The sequence below is a fragment of the Narcine bancroftii genome, chromosome 14 (genome assembly GCF_036971445.1).
Source record: "Narcine bancroftii isolate sNarBan1 chromosome 14, sNarBan1.hap1, whole genome shotgun sequence".
NCBI lineage: Eukaryota > Metazoa > Chordata > Chondrichthyes > Torpediniformes > Narcinidae > Narcine > Narcine bancroftii.
This window is the reverse complement of record NC_091482.1, coordinates 24,123,120-24,139,187: the sequence shown is the minus strand read 5'-3', so window position 1 is coordinate 24,139,187 and position 16,068 is coordinate 24,123,120. Positions and strand designations below refer to the sequence as shown.

General features: G+C 40.2%; 2 protein-coding genes across 4 annotated transcripts in view; both read left to right on the top strand.

Moving 5' to 3' along the window:
• The window catches only part of slc5a2 (solute carrier family 5 member 2), a 49,630-nt gene extending 44,385 nt beyond the window's left edge, over positions 1-5,245 (top strand). Inside the window, exons 18-19 of the mRNA XM_069911439.1 lie at positions 999-1,066; positions 5,230-5,245. The gene's annotated coding sequence lies outside the window, so the exon portion shown is untranslated. The remainder of the gene's footprint in view (positions 1-998; positions 1,067-5,229) is intronic.
• On the top strand, positions 950-14,479 carry psph (phosphoserine phosphatase). Of its 3 annotated transcripts, none has more exons than XM_069911440.1 (6): positions 950-1,066; positions 5,230-5,385; positions 10,147-10,281; positions 10,987-11,132; positions 13,929-14,077; positions 14,270-14,479. In XM_069911440.1, the coding sequence occupies exons 2-6, from the start codon at positions 5,246-5,248 to the stop codon at positions 14,381-14,383; spliced, it is 684 nt and encodes a 227-aa protein (XP_069767541.1). In that variant the 5' UTR covers positions 950-1,066; positions 5,230-5,245; the 3' UTR covers positions 14,384-14,479. The 3 variants fall into 3 exon arrangements, with proteins under 3 accessions (XP_069767541.1, XP_069767543.1, XP_069767542.1); XM_069911442.1 differs by lacking the exon at positions 950-1,066 and adding an exon at positions 1,618-1,716; XM_069911441.1 differs by lacking the exon at positions 950-1,066 and adding an exon at positions 1,742-1,826.
• The last annotated feature ends 1,589 nt before the right edge of the window (positions 14,480-16,068 follow it).

The following is a 16,068-nucleotide window of genomic DNA, read 5'->3' as shown; positions in this document are numbered from 1 at the left end:
AATTTCATAAGTACCAGAAATTTTCACTGATTCACCATTTTGTGGAGAGTTTACTAAAAATGCTGAGAAAGATCCCATCTCATCGACGAGGTGGGAATAATGTCCTGCAATTTCCGCATTTCTGACTAAAAATGCATGACTGCATTTTTTTTTTGGAAAACTTTATTTAAAAGAATTTAGACAACTTACAATCAAACATAACAGAAAAAAAACTAATTTTTTGTATATATGCAAAACACAAAAACTCCGACCACCCTCCCACCCCTTCAGCCAGCCCCCTTAAGGGGAGCCAAATATAAAAATAATAGTGATAATAAAGAATAGTTCTAAATTCATATACTCCAAATAAGAAGACCACATTTTAACAAAAAAATGAATAATTATCGTGCAGATTACATGTAATTTTTTCTCCATAATAATATAATTTCTCAACTCATTATGCCAGCGTGTTATATTAACCTCCATATTATCCTTCCATGTACTAGCTACACATTTTCATGCGACAGATAACACTAGACGCACAAATCCAATTTGAAATTTATCCAACCCTAGTCCTTTCAAAGAAACCATATATCCCAACAAAAAGATTGATGGGTCTAACGGTAATTTAAACTTAAATAATTTTTCCAAAACCAATCTAATTCCTTCCCAAAATGGTTGTACTTTAAAACAAGACCAAACAGCATGTAAAAAAAGTTCCAGTACATAGTCCACATCTAAAACAAGAATTCATATTTTTTCAAAATCTCTGGAGTCAAATATAACTGATGTAAAAAATTATAATGAACCCTTCCATAATGTACATTCGTCACTTTAGTTACACTGTCAGAACACATAACCTCCCAATTATCTTCCGGAGAAATATAGGTTAAATCAGTTTCCCATTTAAGCCTAGATTTCTTCCATTCCGGTTTATCCTGTAATAACTGGTACATATCTGAAATATAACCTTTCTTTGGAACAGAAGATAACTGCAATTTCTTGATGCATATTTGCAGAAAGCAGGCAACTCAGGACAAATTGCTACACCTGACAGACTCGCTATCATTCCTGCCATTAAATACAGGTCAGAAATTTAATTTACTGGAGACTTTGCTCCTTCAATTTTTCTTGCAAAAGTTGGCTCAGTTAACGTAGTGGCTAGTGCAATGCCCGTGACCCAGGTTCGAATCTGGCGCTGTCTGGAAGGAGTTTGTATGTTCTCCCTATGTCTGTGTGAGTTTCCTCCAGGTGCTCTGGTTTCCTCCCACCCTTCAAAACATACTGGTTAATTGGGCTATTTAAAAAAAAAACGTCGGATATGCATCTTTATCTTTGCTCTATAAAGTACACTATTTGACCTGGAATTTCTCTAACTTTGTGTTTTTACTTGCATGTGCAGACTTTCCTGTTTCATAAGGAAAGTGAGTTGGTAATCTCTCACTGGTGACATAGAATGCAATACTGGGTGACCCAAAATATTTTCTAAAAACATTTTGTCAACGCATTGCATTTTTCAACTCTCGAGCGTCTTTCTCCTTTTTTAAGAAGCCTAACAGATTCCCCCCGCCCCCCAAAAAAATTAGTCGAAATGGTGGGGCCCACGTCTGACGTTGCCCTTTTAAATTAACCATTTGAAGCCGGGCTGCTCGGGCAGCGACTGCATTCGGTTGCTTTGTTGGAGGCGGCATCTTTGGCCGGTCGGAGAGAAGGAAATCCCTCCACCCACCTTCGACGGTTTGATTTTTTTGGTGGAGGTGGTTTGGGGGGGTGGGGGTCGTTGAGAAGGCGGCGAATGCCCCAGCGGGAACGAGCTGCTCTTGACCCTGCGCGGCCCGGGGAGGGGGGTAAGTGTCAATCAAAGGCCCGAACGCGCAGAGCTCGCACTGGAGGCAAACTCGGTGCAGGAACTGGGGGGGGGGGCTTTTGCTTTGGGTCCAGGCTTGCGGCGGGAGCCCCCGCATCGCTCTGGCCACCCCGGAGAGCACTCGCTGACAGTGCCCGCCTGGACGGTGAGAAGTGGGGAGGACGGGCCGGGGAACCCTGTGCACCCTGCCTTCCACCGAGGGGCTTTAAACGGTAGCATTTTGCAGCATATCCCCCCCCCCCCCCAGAAATGTTGCCAACTGCACTATTCTAGCGATCTTGCTCCTCCCGCGTTAATCCCATTGGAGCTCTGCAGAAACTCCTCTGTGCCCACTTCATCGGGCGGCGTTTATTGCTTTAATAGGCAAGGCGAACCTGTGGTGGTCAGCAGCTTCCCCGGGGTACCCTGGTGAAGCTCACTTCTCGGCCAATTAGACCTTCCCGGACAGCCCTGCCGGCGTTCACAGCCCGTCCTGGGTCCCAGCCACAGACTGGATGGTGGTCACGTCCCACAAGGCGAATAAAAGTGTCCATTTTTTTAAAAAAACCTCTCTTCTCATACACACGGTCTAAAAAATGCCCAGAAGGGAAGAGATGAATGAATAGAAGAACTTTTCCATGTTAATGGAATGCACTGATTTGTTGCCAGTGGTGTTTCCACCTCCATTGATACCTTTCCAAATGGTGCTGCTTATCTGAGGGGAGGGATTGAGAGAGAAAATGGGGAGAAAGCCAAATAAAAACGGGGAATGTAAAATCAGACACTTTTCTCGAAGCACCTTAGCAGCTCCTTTTTGTATGAAATCGTGGCGGAGTTCAGGATCTGTTGTCGTGGGCAAGTCATCAAGTTCGGTGTTTTTGCGGCAGGATTGCGCTGCAAACACTCATCACCCATCTTACGACATGACTATGAAAAAATAACGACAAGACTAGTGCACGAAAAGTGAGGCCGTGCCTTTGGCTCATTGATTATTCAGGAATCTGATGGCAGCGGGGAAGAAGCTGTCCCTGTGCCGTTGAGTGCCCGTCCTTTGGCTCCTGTACCTTTCTCTTGGCAGAAATTAACTCCCAAAGAGGGAGTGAATTATTAAAAAGTATGAGTTAAATCGAAGTATAAACACTCATTAACACCAGAAATAACTCTTTGATCAGTGAGTAAAACATGGAAGTCTGTAGACCTCATGGTTGAAGTAAAACTGGAGAAACTCAGCAGGTCAACACAGTAGCAAAGATAAAAATACATAACCGACATTTCGGGCCTGACCCTTCTTCAAGGTTCGGAGGTATTTTTACCTCTGCTATATTAAGAAAACTGTTTGACCAGCTGAGTTTTTAATCAGTGAATGAGCATGAAGAATGGCTTGCAAACTAAGTGGCTTCTTTGTCACCCCCTCTGTTTTTTTTTAATAAAAAGTATTATTATTTTAGTGGAGGAGGAGAAAATCAGCGAATAAACAGAGTTCAGATACTTGAAAATTACAAGTGAAAGTCCATTTTATTTTACTTAAAGGAACTGCAAGGGATTTTCATTTATGACTCTATATTTTGGGTCATTGTCCACAGCATCCACTTTTGACATCAGAGACCAATTGGACATCAGAGTCCTATTGAAGACATGAAGAGCTGTTCACTCATTCAGAGGTTGAATGTGAATTAATTGAGGAAGGTCTCATGCCCGAAACATCGGTAATATAGCTTTACCTCCTATGGACACTGCAAGACCGGCTGAGTTCCTCCAGTATTTCTTTGTGCTTTTACTACAATCACATCATCTGGAAACTTTCATGTTTCACTCTGTGAATTAGTTTGCAGTTAGTTAGAGGAAGAATGTATCTGGAAAGTGAATTGACAATTCTCAAGATATTTCTGTTTCAATAACTAATACATATGTGATCATTCAAGATATCCAGCATTGTGCTTGGCATATGGATAGGTGTAGGGCCCAGCGTTAACCAATGTGCGAGAGAGGGAGAATTAGAATCCAGCTTGGTGTCGAATTCAAGAATCAGAATTTTATTGTCATGAACAAGTCATGAAACTCGGTGTTTTGTGGCAGCATCAAAGTGTAAACGTTAACATTATAAACCATCTTACGACATTATAAAAAGAATTAAAATAATAGTGCATGAACAGTAAGGCAGTGTCTTTGGTTCATTGATTATTCAGGAACCTGATAGCAGTGGCAAAGAAGCTGTCCTTGTGCTGTTGAGCATTTGTCTTTAGGCTCCTCTACATTTTTACCAGAATGTAGAGGGCATGGTCTGGGTGGTGGGAATCTTTGAGGATAGAGGCTGCTTTTTTAAGACACCGCCTCATGTAGCTCTCCTCGATGGAGAGAAGTCTGGTGCGTGTGATGCCGCAGGCCAAGTTAACAACGCTCTGGAGTTTATTCTTATCGTGAGAGTTGGTGCCTCCATACCAGGCAGTGATGCAACCAGCCAGAATGCTCTCTGAAGATTCTTGTAGAAGTTTACAAGGGTCTTTGGTGATATAATGAATCTCCTCAGACAGCTCACAAAGTATACCTGCTGGTGAGTCTTCTTTGTGATTGCCTCAACATGGAGGCTCCAGGACAGATCCTCAGAGATGTTGATACCCAGGAATGTGAAGTTCTTGACGCTCTCCAATACTGAGTCCTCAATGAGGACTGGGTCGTGTTCCCCTGACTTCCTCCTGAAGTCCACAATCCTCTCCTCGGCTTTGCTGACATTGAGCACAAGGTTGTTATCGTTGCACTACTCAACGAGCTGATCCATCTCCCTCCTGTTCGCTTCCTCCTTGCTGTTTGTGATCCTGCCGACAACTGTGGTGTCATCGGTAAACCTCACAGGATGCTAGACTGAAGTTCCATCTAGTGACTATATTAATAATATTTATTTTTAAGTTATGTATATAAGGCATGTACATAGGTTCTGTGCATATGTATCATTATATGTATGTGTTTAATAGTGTTTGCATTGTTTTTGCATCATGGATAGGAGACCGCTGTTTTGTCTTAAATAAACTTGAATTTGACTTGATCTGAATCTGTACAAAAGCTTGGAAAGTACCTGCATGGAATGTTTCCTTTTGCCTGATACATTGCATCCTCAGAATGATCTTCATAAGATCGTCAAAAGTTATTTTGCAGGTGGGGGTTGCCCTTTGGTTTGGTGCTGAAAACTGAGACTAGCAGGAGGCGAGAAATGACAGATAACTGAAATTGGATGTGATAGGTCAGAGGAATGGGCATTGAGGGAACTTACTTTTATTCCTATATAATAGACTTGTTTTGAAAATTCAGTGATAGGGTCAATGTGTGGTTTCTTACATCTGCCGTCCAATTCCCTTTGTGCTTTTAAAAGATGCTCCAGAATTATAGATCTATATATTTCATTTCTATAGGAACGTGTGCAGTAAAATGTCGACAATGTTTGAAACGAAAGCTATCCTGAGGAGTGCTGATGCAGTGTGTTTCGATGTAGACAGCACAGTGATAAAAGAGGAAGGCATTGATGAACTGGCAAAATTTTGTGGAGTTGGAGATGCTGTGGCAGAAATGTAAGTGGTGTCATTGCTTTAATAGCCTGAACCAATTTTTGTACCACCACCAGATTTGTTTTCATTTTAGAGATACAGCATGCTTACAGGCTCTTTGTAGGCTTGTGTCATGTACGTTTCTTTCTGCAGGGTGTTATTTAATATGCTTTCACCATGCTCTTTTAGCAGTGAATTGTAATTCACTGTATGTTGAAAGCTTTTCCATTTTGCCCCCGATTCTTCTGCCAATTACTGATATGCTCTCACATTAAATGTCTGCTAGACAACTCCTGAAATTTGATCCAGTGGCCTGTGAGAGTGATATCAGTGGACCTTTGTGTTTGCCACTTTTGACCTGCTCAGTAGTAGAGATCGTAGGTTTGGAAGAAACCTTGGTGGATTGCTGATGCATGCCTGTTCGAAGGTACAAACTGTACCCAGATGCAGTGGTGTGACGGGGAGGGATCATTTAAGGTGAAGAGCATTGACTTCCCATCCATTGAAGATGTCTATGTGAGGAACTGCCCCAATATCTTCATGGATTCTGTACCTTCTCGCTACCAACTTCAGACAGAAGGTACAGAAGCTTGAAGTCTAGGGTTCAAAAACAGTCTTTTTTTTCCATCAGGTGCATGGACGTCACACACTACCCTAACCTGAACACAACACCAAGAGCAAACATTTGTCTACTCCATTGTAGCATCATATTTTTGTATTAACTGCAGCAGTGATTATTTATCTATCCATTATCTGCTTTTCTCTCATGATCATTTAACTTATTGTTTATCCATTTATTTTGTGCATCCGTGTAGCTGCAGCGAACAAGAATAATTTCAGTGCATTTGTACTTGTGCACACGACAGTAAATTCTCATCATCATCAAGGTTGTTCTATGTCAATGAAGTGAGCTGACTTGGATTGTGTCAGGCCTGGGTGTCATAGAAGCTGTGCTCAGCTAGGTGAATGGGGAATGTGCCTTGTAGGTGCTGTGAACGAAGAAATGATTTCAGTTGCAAAACACACAGCTGAACCTGCGGTTGTAATTTTTATGTTTGGGTGCTCCAGTCAAATTCCTGGTTAAATAGTGAAGGCAATTCAACAATGGCCCTGTCACTCAGCATTGAGGTGAGATGGTTTACACTTTCTCGCTGAAGGTTGTCATTGCCTGGTGCTCGTGCGATACAGCTATTGTTTGTCATTTATCATTCCGTGCCAAAACGTCTAGATTTTGGTGTATGAGGCTATGAATTTTTTTTAATCTGAGGAGTTGAGAGTAAAGCTACATGCTGCAATTGGCTGTATGATATTTATTTTTATTATTTCCATATGTCCAAGAGGCAGGCCATCTGGACCATTAAGTTGATGCTGGCTCTCGCAGCGATCCCGTCTATCCCATTCTTTCTCTTATATTCCCTAAAGCACACCATCAGCCACCCTGATTCTCTTGTTCACACCTATAGAGCTAATTTACCTACCGTTGCATCCTTAGGATGAGGGAGAAAACCAAAGCACCAAGAGGAAATCCACAAGGTCACTGGGAGAATCTGGAGAGCATTAGAAGTCAGGATCAAACCAATTCACTGGAGCTGTGAGGCAGCAGAACTTCCTACAACACAAATATGCCACCCTAGTAATGCAAGGGACATCAAAGGAGCAAAGAAACTCCAATGACATGGCCTGGGATGAGATATTTGGCTTTCCAGCTGTCTTTCTGCTAGATAAGCGTAGAGCTAATGGCATTCTATCTCTTGATTCTGTTCTTTAATTTTACTTGCTATCCTCAGTCAAATTCATTCTTCTGCCTCATCTCGATGTCTCTCTCCTTCTCTGTAACAGGATTCTGGACTTCCTTTCTAAAATATTTTTATTGAGTTTAACAAAAATCCTTTTACACAAGGTAACATAAATCAAATCATATCAGATACATATCACACATCAGTTGTAAATTAGAAACAAACCATAATTATTGTTACATAACTTATTCCATTCAGGACATCAAATTCTATAATAATAATTAATCAATTAAATCATTACTCATTATGTTCAAAAATAATATTGAATACAAAAATTATACAAATAGTACACGTAAAATTCCCTTGTATAAGATATTTTCCACTTCCCTGATGTGATCATGTTGTTCTGTGATCTATAGATAAACCCCCTTTTCTTATTAGTGTTAATAATAAAAAAGGGGATTTTTTTTAATCCATACTAAACAACCCCCTCCTTCTAAACAAGGTTATTTGTATATATTGTAAATATCAATTGAATGAATAACAGCCCTAGACACCAGATTCCCAGAGCATCCACCCCACTTAAATCCTCAGATCATGAATGGGTCCCACACCCTATCAAATTCACACTTTGCAACTTTAATATTAGATCTAAACTTAAATAAGACTTGATATCATGTGACCATTGAATGTGAGTGGGTGAAACGTTATCTTTCCACTTCATCAAAATTGCTCGTCTGGCTATCAGCGAAGCAAAAGCGAGGATCCTCTTCTAGAGAAAACCTAAATAAAGCCACCATCAAAGGTGATGGTTCTAATTTATTCTTAACAATTATTGATACACTTTGGAAACTATCTTTCCAAAAATGTTCTAAGTTTGGACACTCCCAAAACATATGAATCAATGAAGCTTCAAAAATTTTACACTTATCACATAATGGACCCATATCAGGATAAAAACGAGAATAGTTTAACTTTAAGCATATGCATTCAGTGCACCACCATAAAGTGCAACAAACAAGTTCGTGCGCAAAATGATCAAATTAAAACTTGTGTCCCAATCCTCGTCCGAGCATGCTCTATTCAAAATCACGCTCCCACTTGTTCTTAATCTTGGACATTGAGGCCATTCTCAAACCCATTAAATTATTATAAATATTTGATATTAATCCTCCATGGGGAAAATTGCACATTAAAAAATACATCAAGAATATTCACTTCAAAAATTTGAGGAAAATCAAAAAGTTTGGACTGAACGAAATGCCTAATTTGTAAATGTCTTTAAAAAAAAGTGTCTATTAGAAAGATTAAATTTTGCTGTTAGTTGTTCAAAAGAAGCAAAATTATCTTGAATAAAAAAGATCTTTAAAACTTTTAATGCCTAATCTATATCATTCTTTAAAACTAGAATCTAACAAAGAAATTTGGAAAAGATGAATAATTAACTAGGAATGGCAAGAGAAAGACTATGATAATCAAAAAATTTCCTAAATTATGTCCATATCCTCAATCTATGCCTCGTTATTGGATTCTTACTCAATTTAGAAAACCAAAAAGGTAAAAATGAACCAAAAGTAGCCAACATTGATGTCTTTTTAGAAAAATTCCATTCCATTTCTACCCATGAAAGACGGTCAGCTATTATAAAAATGCATCAATAAGAGTAAATTATGTGTATAATAGAAGTTAAAGTTTGGTAGTGATAATTCCCCCATTCCTTTTAGTCTTTTGGAGATGAACCTTATTTATCCGAGTTCCTTGAAGTTCACTTAACAAGTGACCATTCGTGAACACACAACATCTCCTCACTTGTCAGGAAGGGCAATAGTGATTACACTTCCTGAGAAGGCTGAAGCAGGCAAGGCTACTGGTCACCATCATGTCAACCTTCCGCAGGAGCACTACTGAGAGCGTTCTAGCCGGCTGTATCACAGTGTGCAGAGAATTGGATCAGTGGTCTATCCACAGGACCATAAGAGTGGCAGAAAGGATCACTGGGGCCTCCCTCCCACCCCATGGACGTGATCTACATGGACCATTGTCTGAAATCATTGAGGACCCAGAATCTTCCAACTATTCCCATCAGGATAGAGATACCGGAGGATCAGAGCCAGCACCACCAGGCTGAGGAACAGCTTCTTCCCACAGGCAGAGAGAATGCTGAACGACCAAAGGAATTGTCACACTAACCATTTGGGACTCTAATAATTTCTAAACAATATTTAATTCATTAATGTTTATCTATATTATATTTGTTCTGTGTATGTATTGTTTGTCTGTATGTGTATTTATGTCTGGTTATGTGACTGCTTGTTTTGCACCGAGGACCGGAGGTTGCTGTTTTGTCGGGTTGTACTTGGGCAATCAGATGACAATAAATTTGACATGAACTTGTCTTGTTCCATGTGCGTTTGGTCAAAGGTCCTGATCAGGTTGAAGTTAAGTGGTCCTGATGGTAAGTATATTATTGGTGAGTTCCAGTTGCTATCACTGTCCCTGGCTGATGTTTGAGGGTTGCTTGAAGGTGCAATAATCAGCCAGATTTGATTTGTGTTTGTCTGTGGTCCACTTTTTTCACATAGATGTCAAATAGATGTTGATGCACAACTGTATGGAGTGGAGATAAGGAGGTCTCTACTTCCTAATTTTCTAATGGCTCATCTCCATTCTTTATTGAACATGGTGGGTCGAGAGTGTTTTGGCATTTTATTTGGTTATACGGTTAATCTTTTAGTGTTTAAATATGGATACAATATATGCCCTTTGGCCTCATGTATGAGGGTTCCTTTGCATTTCTCATCATAGTTTGCATTGAACCATAGCAAGGCTCTCGACCTGATGCTGAGTGGAAGGAATTGATTCCACGAAGTTGCAAACATGATGGAGAGTTAGCTCTGATGGTTCCCAGGGAATACATAAACTCAGTGCTTATTTAGCACAGTCCATGCTGAGATGTAGTGTCTGTCTCCATTGCCTTCATTTGTGATGTACTTTGGAGCAAATGTTCATTTTCTCCAGTTAACTGATCTATCCTTTAAACTTATTACAGGACACGGAATGCAATGGGTGGAAATATCCCATTTAAGAAGGCCTTAACGGAGCGTCTAGCCATAATCAAACCTACACGGGATCAAGTGAACAGACTAACAAATGATCAACCCCCACACATAACTGAGGGGATGATGTAAGCTATTGTACACAGTCTTAAGGATACAAAAAGTGCAATACTGTTTATCGGGATAAGAGGGCATTGTGGAAAGAAATAGGATATTTTCATGAGGCGAAAAGGAAATGTCAATTTAACTAATGTCTTCCTTTTCCTCTTTGTCTAAAGCTATAATCTGTGTATTGAAGAGTTGGCCTCTCCACACTGTTAAAACCTATGCTGGTGTATTTTGGATCATGAAAAACTTCAATATTTTCTGATTAATAGTGATCAGACCCCTAGAAGATTAAAGCTATTATTAAAAAAAAACATTTAAACTGGGGAATATCAGATGTTGCCAAGTTTATCTGTGCTTTAGGGCATCCAACTGAAGAAGGCTGGGACTGATCATGGTAGTTGGGATAGCGATTCACACCCAGAACCATCGGGAGGTTGGCTAATTTTGTGCTCAATAGTTGAAGCAAAAAAATAGTTGTAAAGGTCCAGGAACAGTGTTAGAGAGAAGCACAGTAATTTTTTGATAAATAATCATATGTTGTGATTGTGTTAGTACAGCTTGCAATTAGTGTTGATCTTGTGATCACAAGATTAAGGAACAGAAGTAGGCTGTTCGACCCATCGAGTCTGTTCTGCCATGAGCGAAACCATTTTTCCATCTAGTTCCAATTATACAATGATGTATAAAGGTTCCTTAAATTTGTCTTTCTTTTATGAAAAAAACAGGGACCTAATTGTTCGGCTTCAACAGCGGAATGTGCAAGTCTTCTTGATATCTGGTGGATTCCGTTCCATTGTAGAACATGTAGCAGCGAGGATCAATATTCCCTTAACCAATGTCTATGCAAACATTCTGAAATTTCACTTGAATGGTGAGAATTATCATTATTGATAAATAACTTTGGAGCAGAGACTTTTACTAAGTAAGATTCAAGTAAAGGAAATTAACTGCGAATGTCTTGTCTCATATTAAAGGAAGGGTGGAGGGGAATAGATTACAAGGAAAACCAGATGTAATTGCAGACTTTGCAGTGGTTGTACATTGATTCTTTTGAAACCTCCATTCATTTCCTGTCCTGGATGAAAGATTCTATTACTGAGTTTAATAGTATTATGTGAAGTGACCTTGGTGAGTTTTTATCAGGAAACTGAAGTGGCTAATATGGGGGAATAGAATGATGTGTAGGAGCCAAAATGTGTGATTTGTTTACTTACCTTGTTTGATAGGCACCCCATTGGTCCCTGCATGGTCATTGGTGTTGTCCTGAGTTCGTTTGGCTTTCTGCAGCCATCTTTGTTCCTGTGTGCATGCGCAAGTTCTAGGAGCGTGCGCAGTACGTTCATGTATTGGAGCGCTGGTTGCCGGCTGGAGCATGCGTGGTGCATTTGTGTATTGGACTGCCAGCTGGAGGGTGTGCAGTGCGTTCGTGTATTGCAGTGCTGGCTGAAGCATGTGTGGTGCGTTCGTGTGTTGGAGAGGCAGTTGGAGCATGTGCGGTGCATTCGTGTGTTGGAGTGCTGGCTGGAGCATGTGCGGTGCATTAGTATCGGAGTGCCAGCTGGAGCATGCATGGTGTGTTGGTGTATTGGAGTGCCAGCTGGAGGGTGCGCGGTGCCTTCGTGTATTGCAGTGCTAGCTGAAGCATGTGCGGTGCGTTCATGTTTGGAGAGGCAGTTGGAGCATGCGCGGTGCATTCGTGTATTGGGAATGCCGGCTGAAGCATGCGCAGTGTGTTCGTGTATTGGAGTGGCGGTTGGAGCATGCACGGTGCGTTTGTGTATTGGAATGGTGGTTGGAGCATGCGCAGTAGTGTATTATGTGAATCAGGAGCTTTAAAAGCATGGCGACATAGAGAAGGGTGAGTGAAACACTCATAACTTTTGTTGACCATTTTCACGGAGTTTTAATGTAGATGTTATTTATAGTCATTTCTTCAAATGGTAAAGAAGATAGTTACCAGTTTATACATTAAATAAAGGATTTAAGTACATCTGGATTTGTATTGGAAATCATTAAAACATGTCACAAATAAGTGTCTCACTTAGCCTTCAAGAAACTATTGAATCAAAGTCGCTATAACGTGGAAGATTCTCTTTGGCACTGAGTGAAGCATTACTTGGACTCAACACTTGCTCTGTCTGATATTGGATTCTGAAATTGCAGACTGTCCACGACTTAGAGAAAGACAAGCAGGGGAGGCTGGAAACGCTCAGCAATTCCCGCAGCATTTCTGGAGAGAGACAAAGAGTTAATATTTTGGATCAATGACTTTCATGAGAATTAGGGGGAAAATGTCACAGTGAAAAACAAGGTTTGAGTGTGCAGAGAAAGGGGGTCTGAATAAATTGAAATATTTGCTCTAAAGCTGGATGAGGTTTAACTGGAATACAAACTATACTTTGGAGTTAACTTTGTCCATTGCACACTGACTATGCCCATGTATTCCTCAATAATCGCTGTATTTTAGCTTAATATGGCTTGTGAATTATTGTGAAATACTGGTTTCGACTGCACCCTAAAACTTTGACTGTGTTTTATTATCACATGGGATAACTGAGAATTGAGTCTGTGTCCATGCACATTTTGACTTTAACATTTATTATTTTGTAGATTAGTTGCAATATTAGGTAACATTTCTCTTTATTATTGCTGCAACCCAATGTAATCTTCAACCTTGGATCAGGAAGAGGAGAAATTAGACAATGTTCAGCCAAAAGTGCAAATGGTAAATAAAGAAGGCATTGAGTGTAGTGTGGTCACTAAGGTACTGAAAGTTAGGAATTGTGGGGGCACATTCCAGCAAGAAGCACATCGGTCATTGTTGGAGATAGGAGGAGAAAAGTCACCAATCTAATTGACATTTTATCAACTAATTTTAATTTTTAATTTTAGGGCGGCACAGTTAGCGAAGCGGTTAGTGCAATGCTGTTACAGCGCCAGTGATTGTGATCGGGGTTTGAGTTCTATGCTGTCTGTAAGGAGTTTGTACGTTCTCCCTGTCGGTTTTCCCGGGGGTTTCCTCCCACCGTTCAAAACGTACTGGGGTCGTGGGTCAGTTGGGTGAAATTTGGCGGCACGGGCTCGTGGGCCAAAAGGGCCCTGTTATTGTGTTGCACATCTAAATTTAAAAGATTAAACACCATGGTATTTGACTCCTTAAAACTATGGGTATTAAAGTACTTATTCATTTATTTAAACATCAGCTGCATTCACATTGACAACAAATGTAGGTTATTAGATTTAAGTATTAAAGTAATAATCTTATTCTTTGGATCCTTACTGGATATTTGCCATTTATTATCAACTTTCTTTTCTTTCCTCACACTGCATTATTTGACTGGCCAAGAGATCAAATGAGCTGTGGTTCTAAGTAGCTGTGGGAGGTAGGTAATTGGGCCCAAGATGTGCTCCTCATCCTTTTTTCATTTAAGTAAGAATTATTATTTTTTACCTCTGATTTTCACCTAAAGCATGTCTTGCTTCACTCTGGCACAGATTCTTTTGTTTAGCACACATCCTGAGCGGAGTTTTGTAGATGCTGTGAAGGTGTTCAGTGCTGCTAGGTTGGTGTGCTTGGGAAGCTAAGGGTTGGTATATGAATGTGTGTTCTATCTCTCTTTGTTCTATCACATTATAAAGGGGGCCTAAGAATTGTGCTTTATTCCAGGTGACTATGCTGGTTTTGATGAATCCCAACCAACAGCGGAATCTGGTGGGAAAGGCCTGGTCATCAGTCTTCTGAAAAAGGAAAGAGGCTTTAAGAAAGTTGTTATGATTGGGGATGGAGTCACAGACCTGGAGGCATGCCCACCTGCAGTATGTACAGACATTAAAAGTTTGTCTTTTCAGAAGAGCACATTAAAAGTATACATTCAAATGTAACATTTTCACAAAATACGTCATCTAATGCTAGAACTGGCCTCAATCAGTCTTCAAATTAGATTCCCTTGAATGTAACAGAAGCTGATTTTCAGAAGTGCCTAATAGATTTTTTTTCCCCTGTTCTAGGATGCATTTATCGGATTTGGTGGGAATGTTGTCCGGCAACCAATAAAGGAGAAAGCCAAATGGTTTGTCACAAGCTTTCAAGAAATTACTGCAGAGCTGGAAGACAAAAAGTAACTTAGAAAAAGAAATTTTATTGTATCAAATTATAGAGGGAAACATGATGGGAAAATTCTTGAGTGTTTTCATTTTAATAAATTTAACCTCCAAGTCCATATTGCTCCTTTTCTATTTTACTCCTGGCTGGCTAACTCTCTCGAGAGGTGATACAGCTCCAAAGCACTCTCTCTGCGGAACCAGTGTCACAAGCCAGTCTTTTTTTTCCTGCCACAGCCACACATACAGGATACAGAGCTGAGCAGTGAATCTATAGAAATGGGAGGTTGGAATAGAGGGCGTAAGTTAAGGGTAAGGGGGCAAAACTTTAGGAAAAATGTTAGCGAGTGGTGGTAGAATGCATTGATCTTCCAGAGGAGGTAGTTGCAGCAGGGTCCCTTTTGTCATTAAAGAGAAGGTTGGATGTGTACATGGATATGAGGGGGTTGGAAGGTTAAGGGGGGAACTAGTGGAGTTGTTTAAGTGAACTCAAAGGGTCGATATGGCCTGTTTCCGCACTGTAAACTGTTATATGGTTGTATGTGATTTTTGGATTCCACCCTTTTCCACATTGCATATCCAGGCGAGATTGGTTACCAGCCTGCTATTGATGTTACCTCCGGAAGAACTTTGGTTGATTGGGATCTTAAAGTTCTTTCCCAGGATACATTGAAGCTCAGTAATGCTTTGCATTACTTTTTTTCTTTTTCTCTCTCTTTTCTTTTACAAAGCTTTGCAGAAATCAAAAGTGCATCCATTGAGGGTCTCTGCTTTGGACCTTGCCAATTAACTCGCAAACTCTAGAGTATTTATTTAGAATAATGGTATTTTTCTGAATGCAGTATTTAATTATCAAAGTGACATTGCTTTTTGACTTTCCTAAATAATTTTGCTTACTTGGGCTGACTCTGGAATGATGCTGCACTTTGATCAAGATAAATGCTGGCATGTAGACTAATTGTGTGACATTTTTTAAGAAAATAGACATAAATTGGGTTGTCTCATGGCAAAGAAGAAAGTGGACAAAATGTTTCCACATCTTCACATTGAGATGTACACCTTTAACTTTCAGCCACTCATTTTCTCGGATAGATAATGAACCAAGGATCGCAATACAGTTGCTAAGTTTGTGCTGAATGCAAAGATGTGCTGAACTTGTTTGCTTGCCAATCAATGTCTTTTTTTTTTTGCGAACTTTCGGTTCACGTGAACAGCCCTGCAGATGGAATGTGGAATCAAGATGTCAGTTTGACAAGGTGAAAGTTTCACTTTTACCTTATTTGGTATCCGAGCTTCTGCTCCTGCAGGCCGTGCCAGAAAGTTGTCACAAAGTGAAAAGGGTTGAAGGAAGCTATTGAGCTTCTCCAGTTCATTATTCAACAGGGTAGTGCTCACTGGCCTCTGAGATTTAGCTGTTTTATTCATTTCTCGACCATTCCAGATACTAATTAAAGTACATGGGTGTGTTTCCGAGACAACTTTAACTTGCTCTGTACTGTATTAACTATTCTGGAGATATACTAGATACCTTTTATATTTTTACAACAGTGGTGTAGGTCTATTGGGTGTAATTGGGCAGCAAGGGAGTGTGGGCCGAAAGGGCCCGTTACCGTGCTGTATGTCCAAATTTAAACATTTTCATTAGCCATTTTGAGAGGATGGAGTATGGTTCCTTTGCAAACATCAAATGAATATAATACATTGAC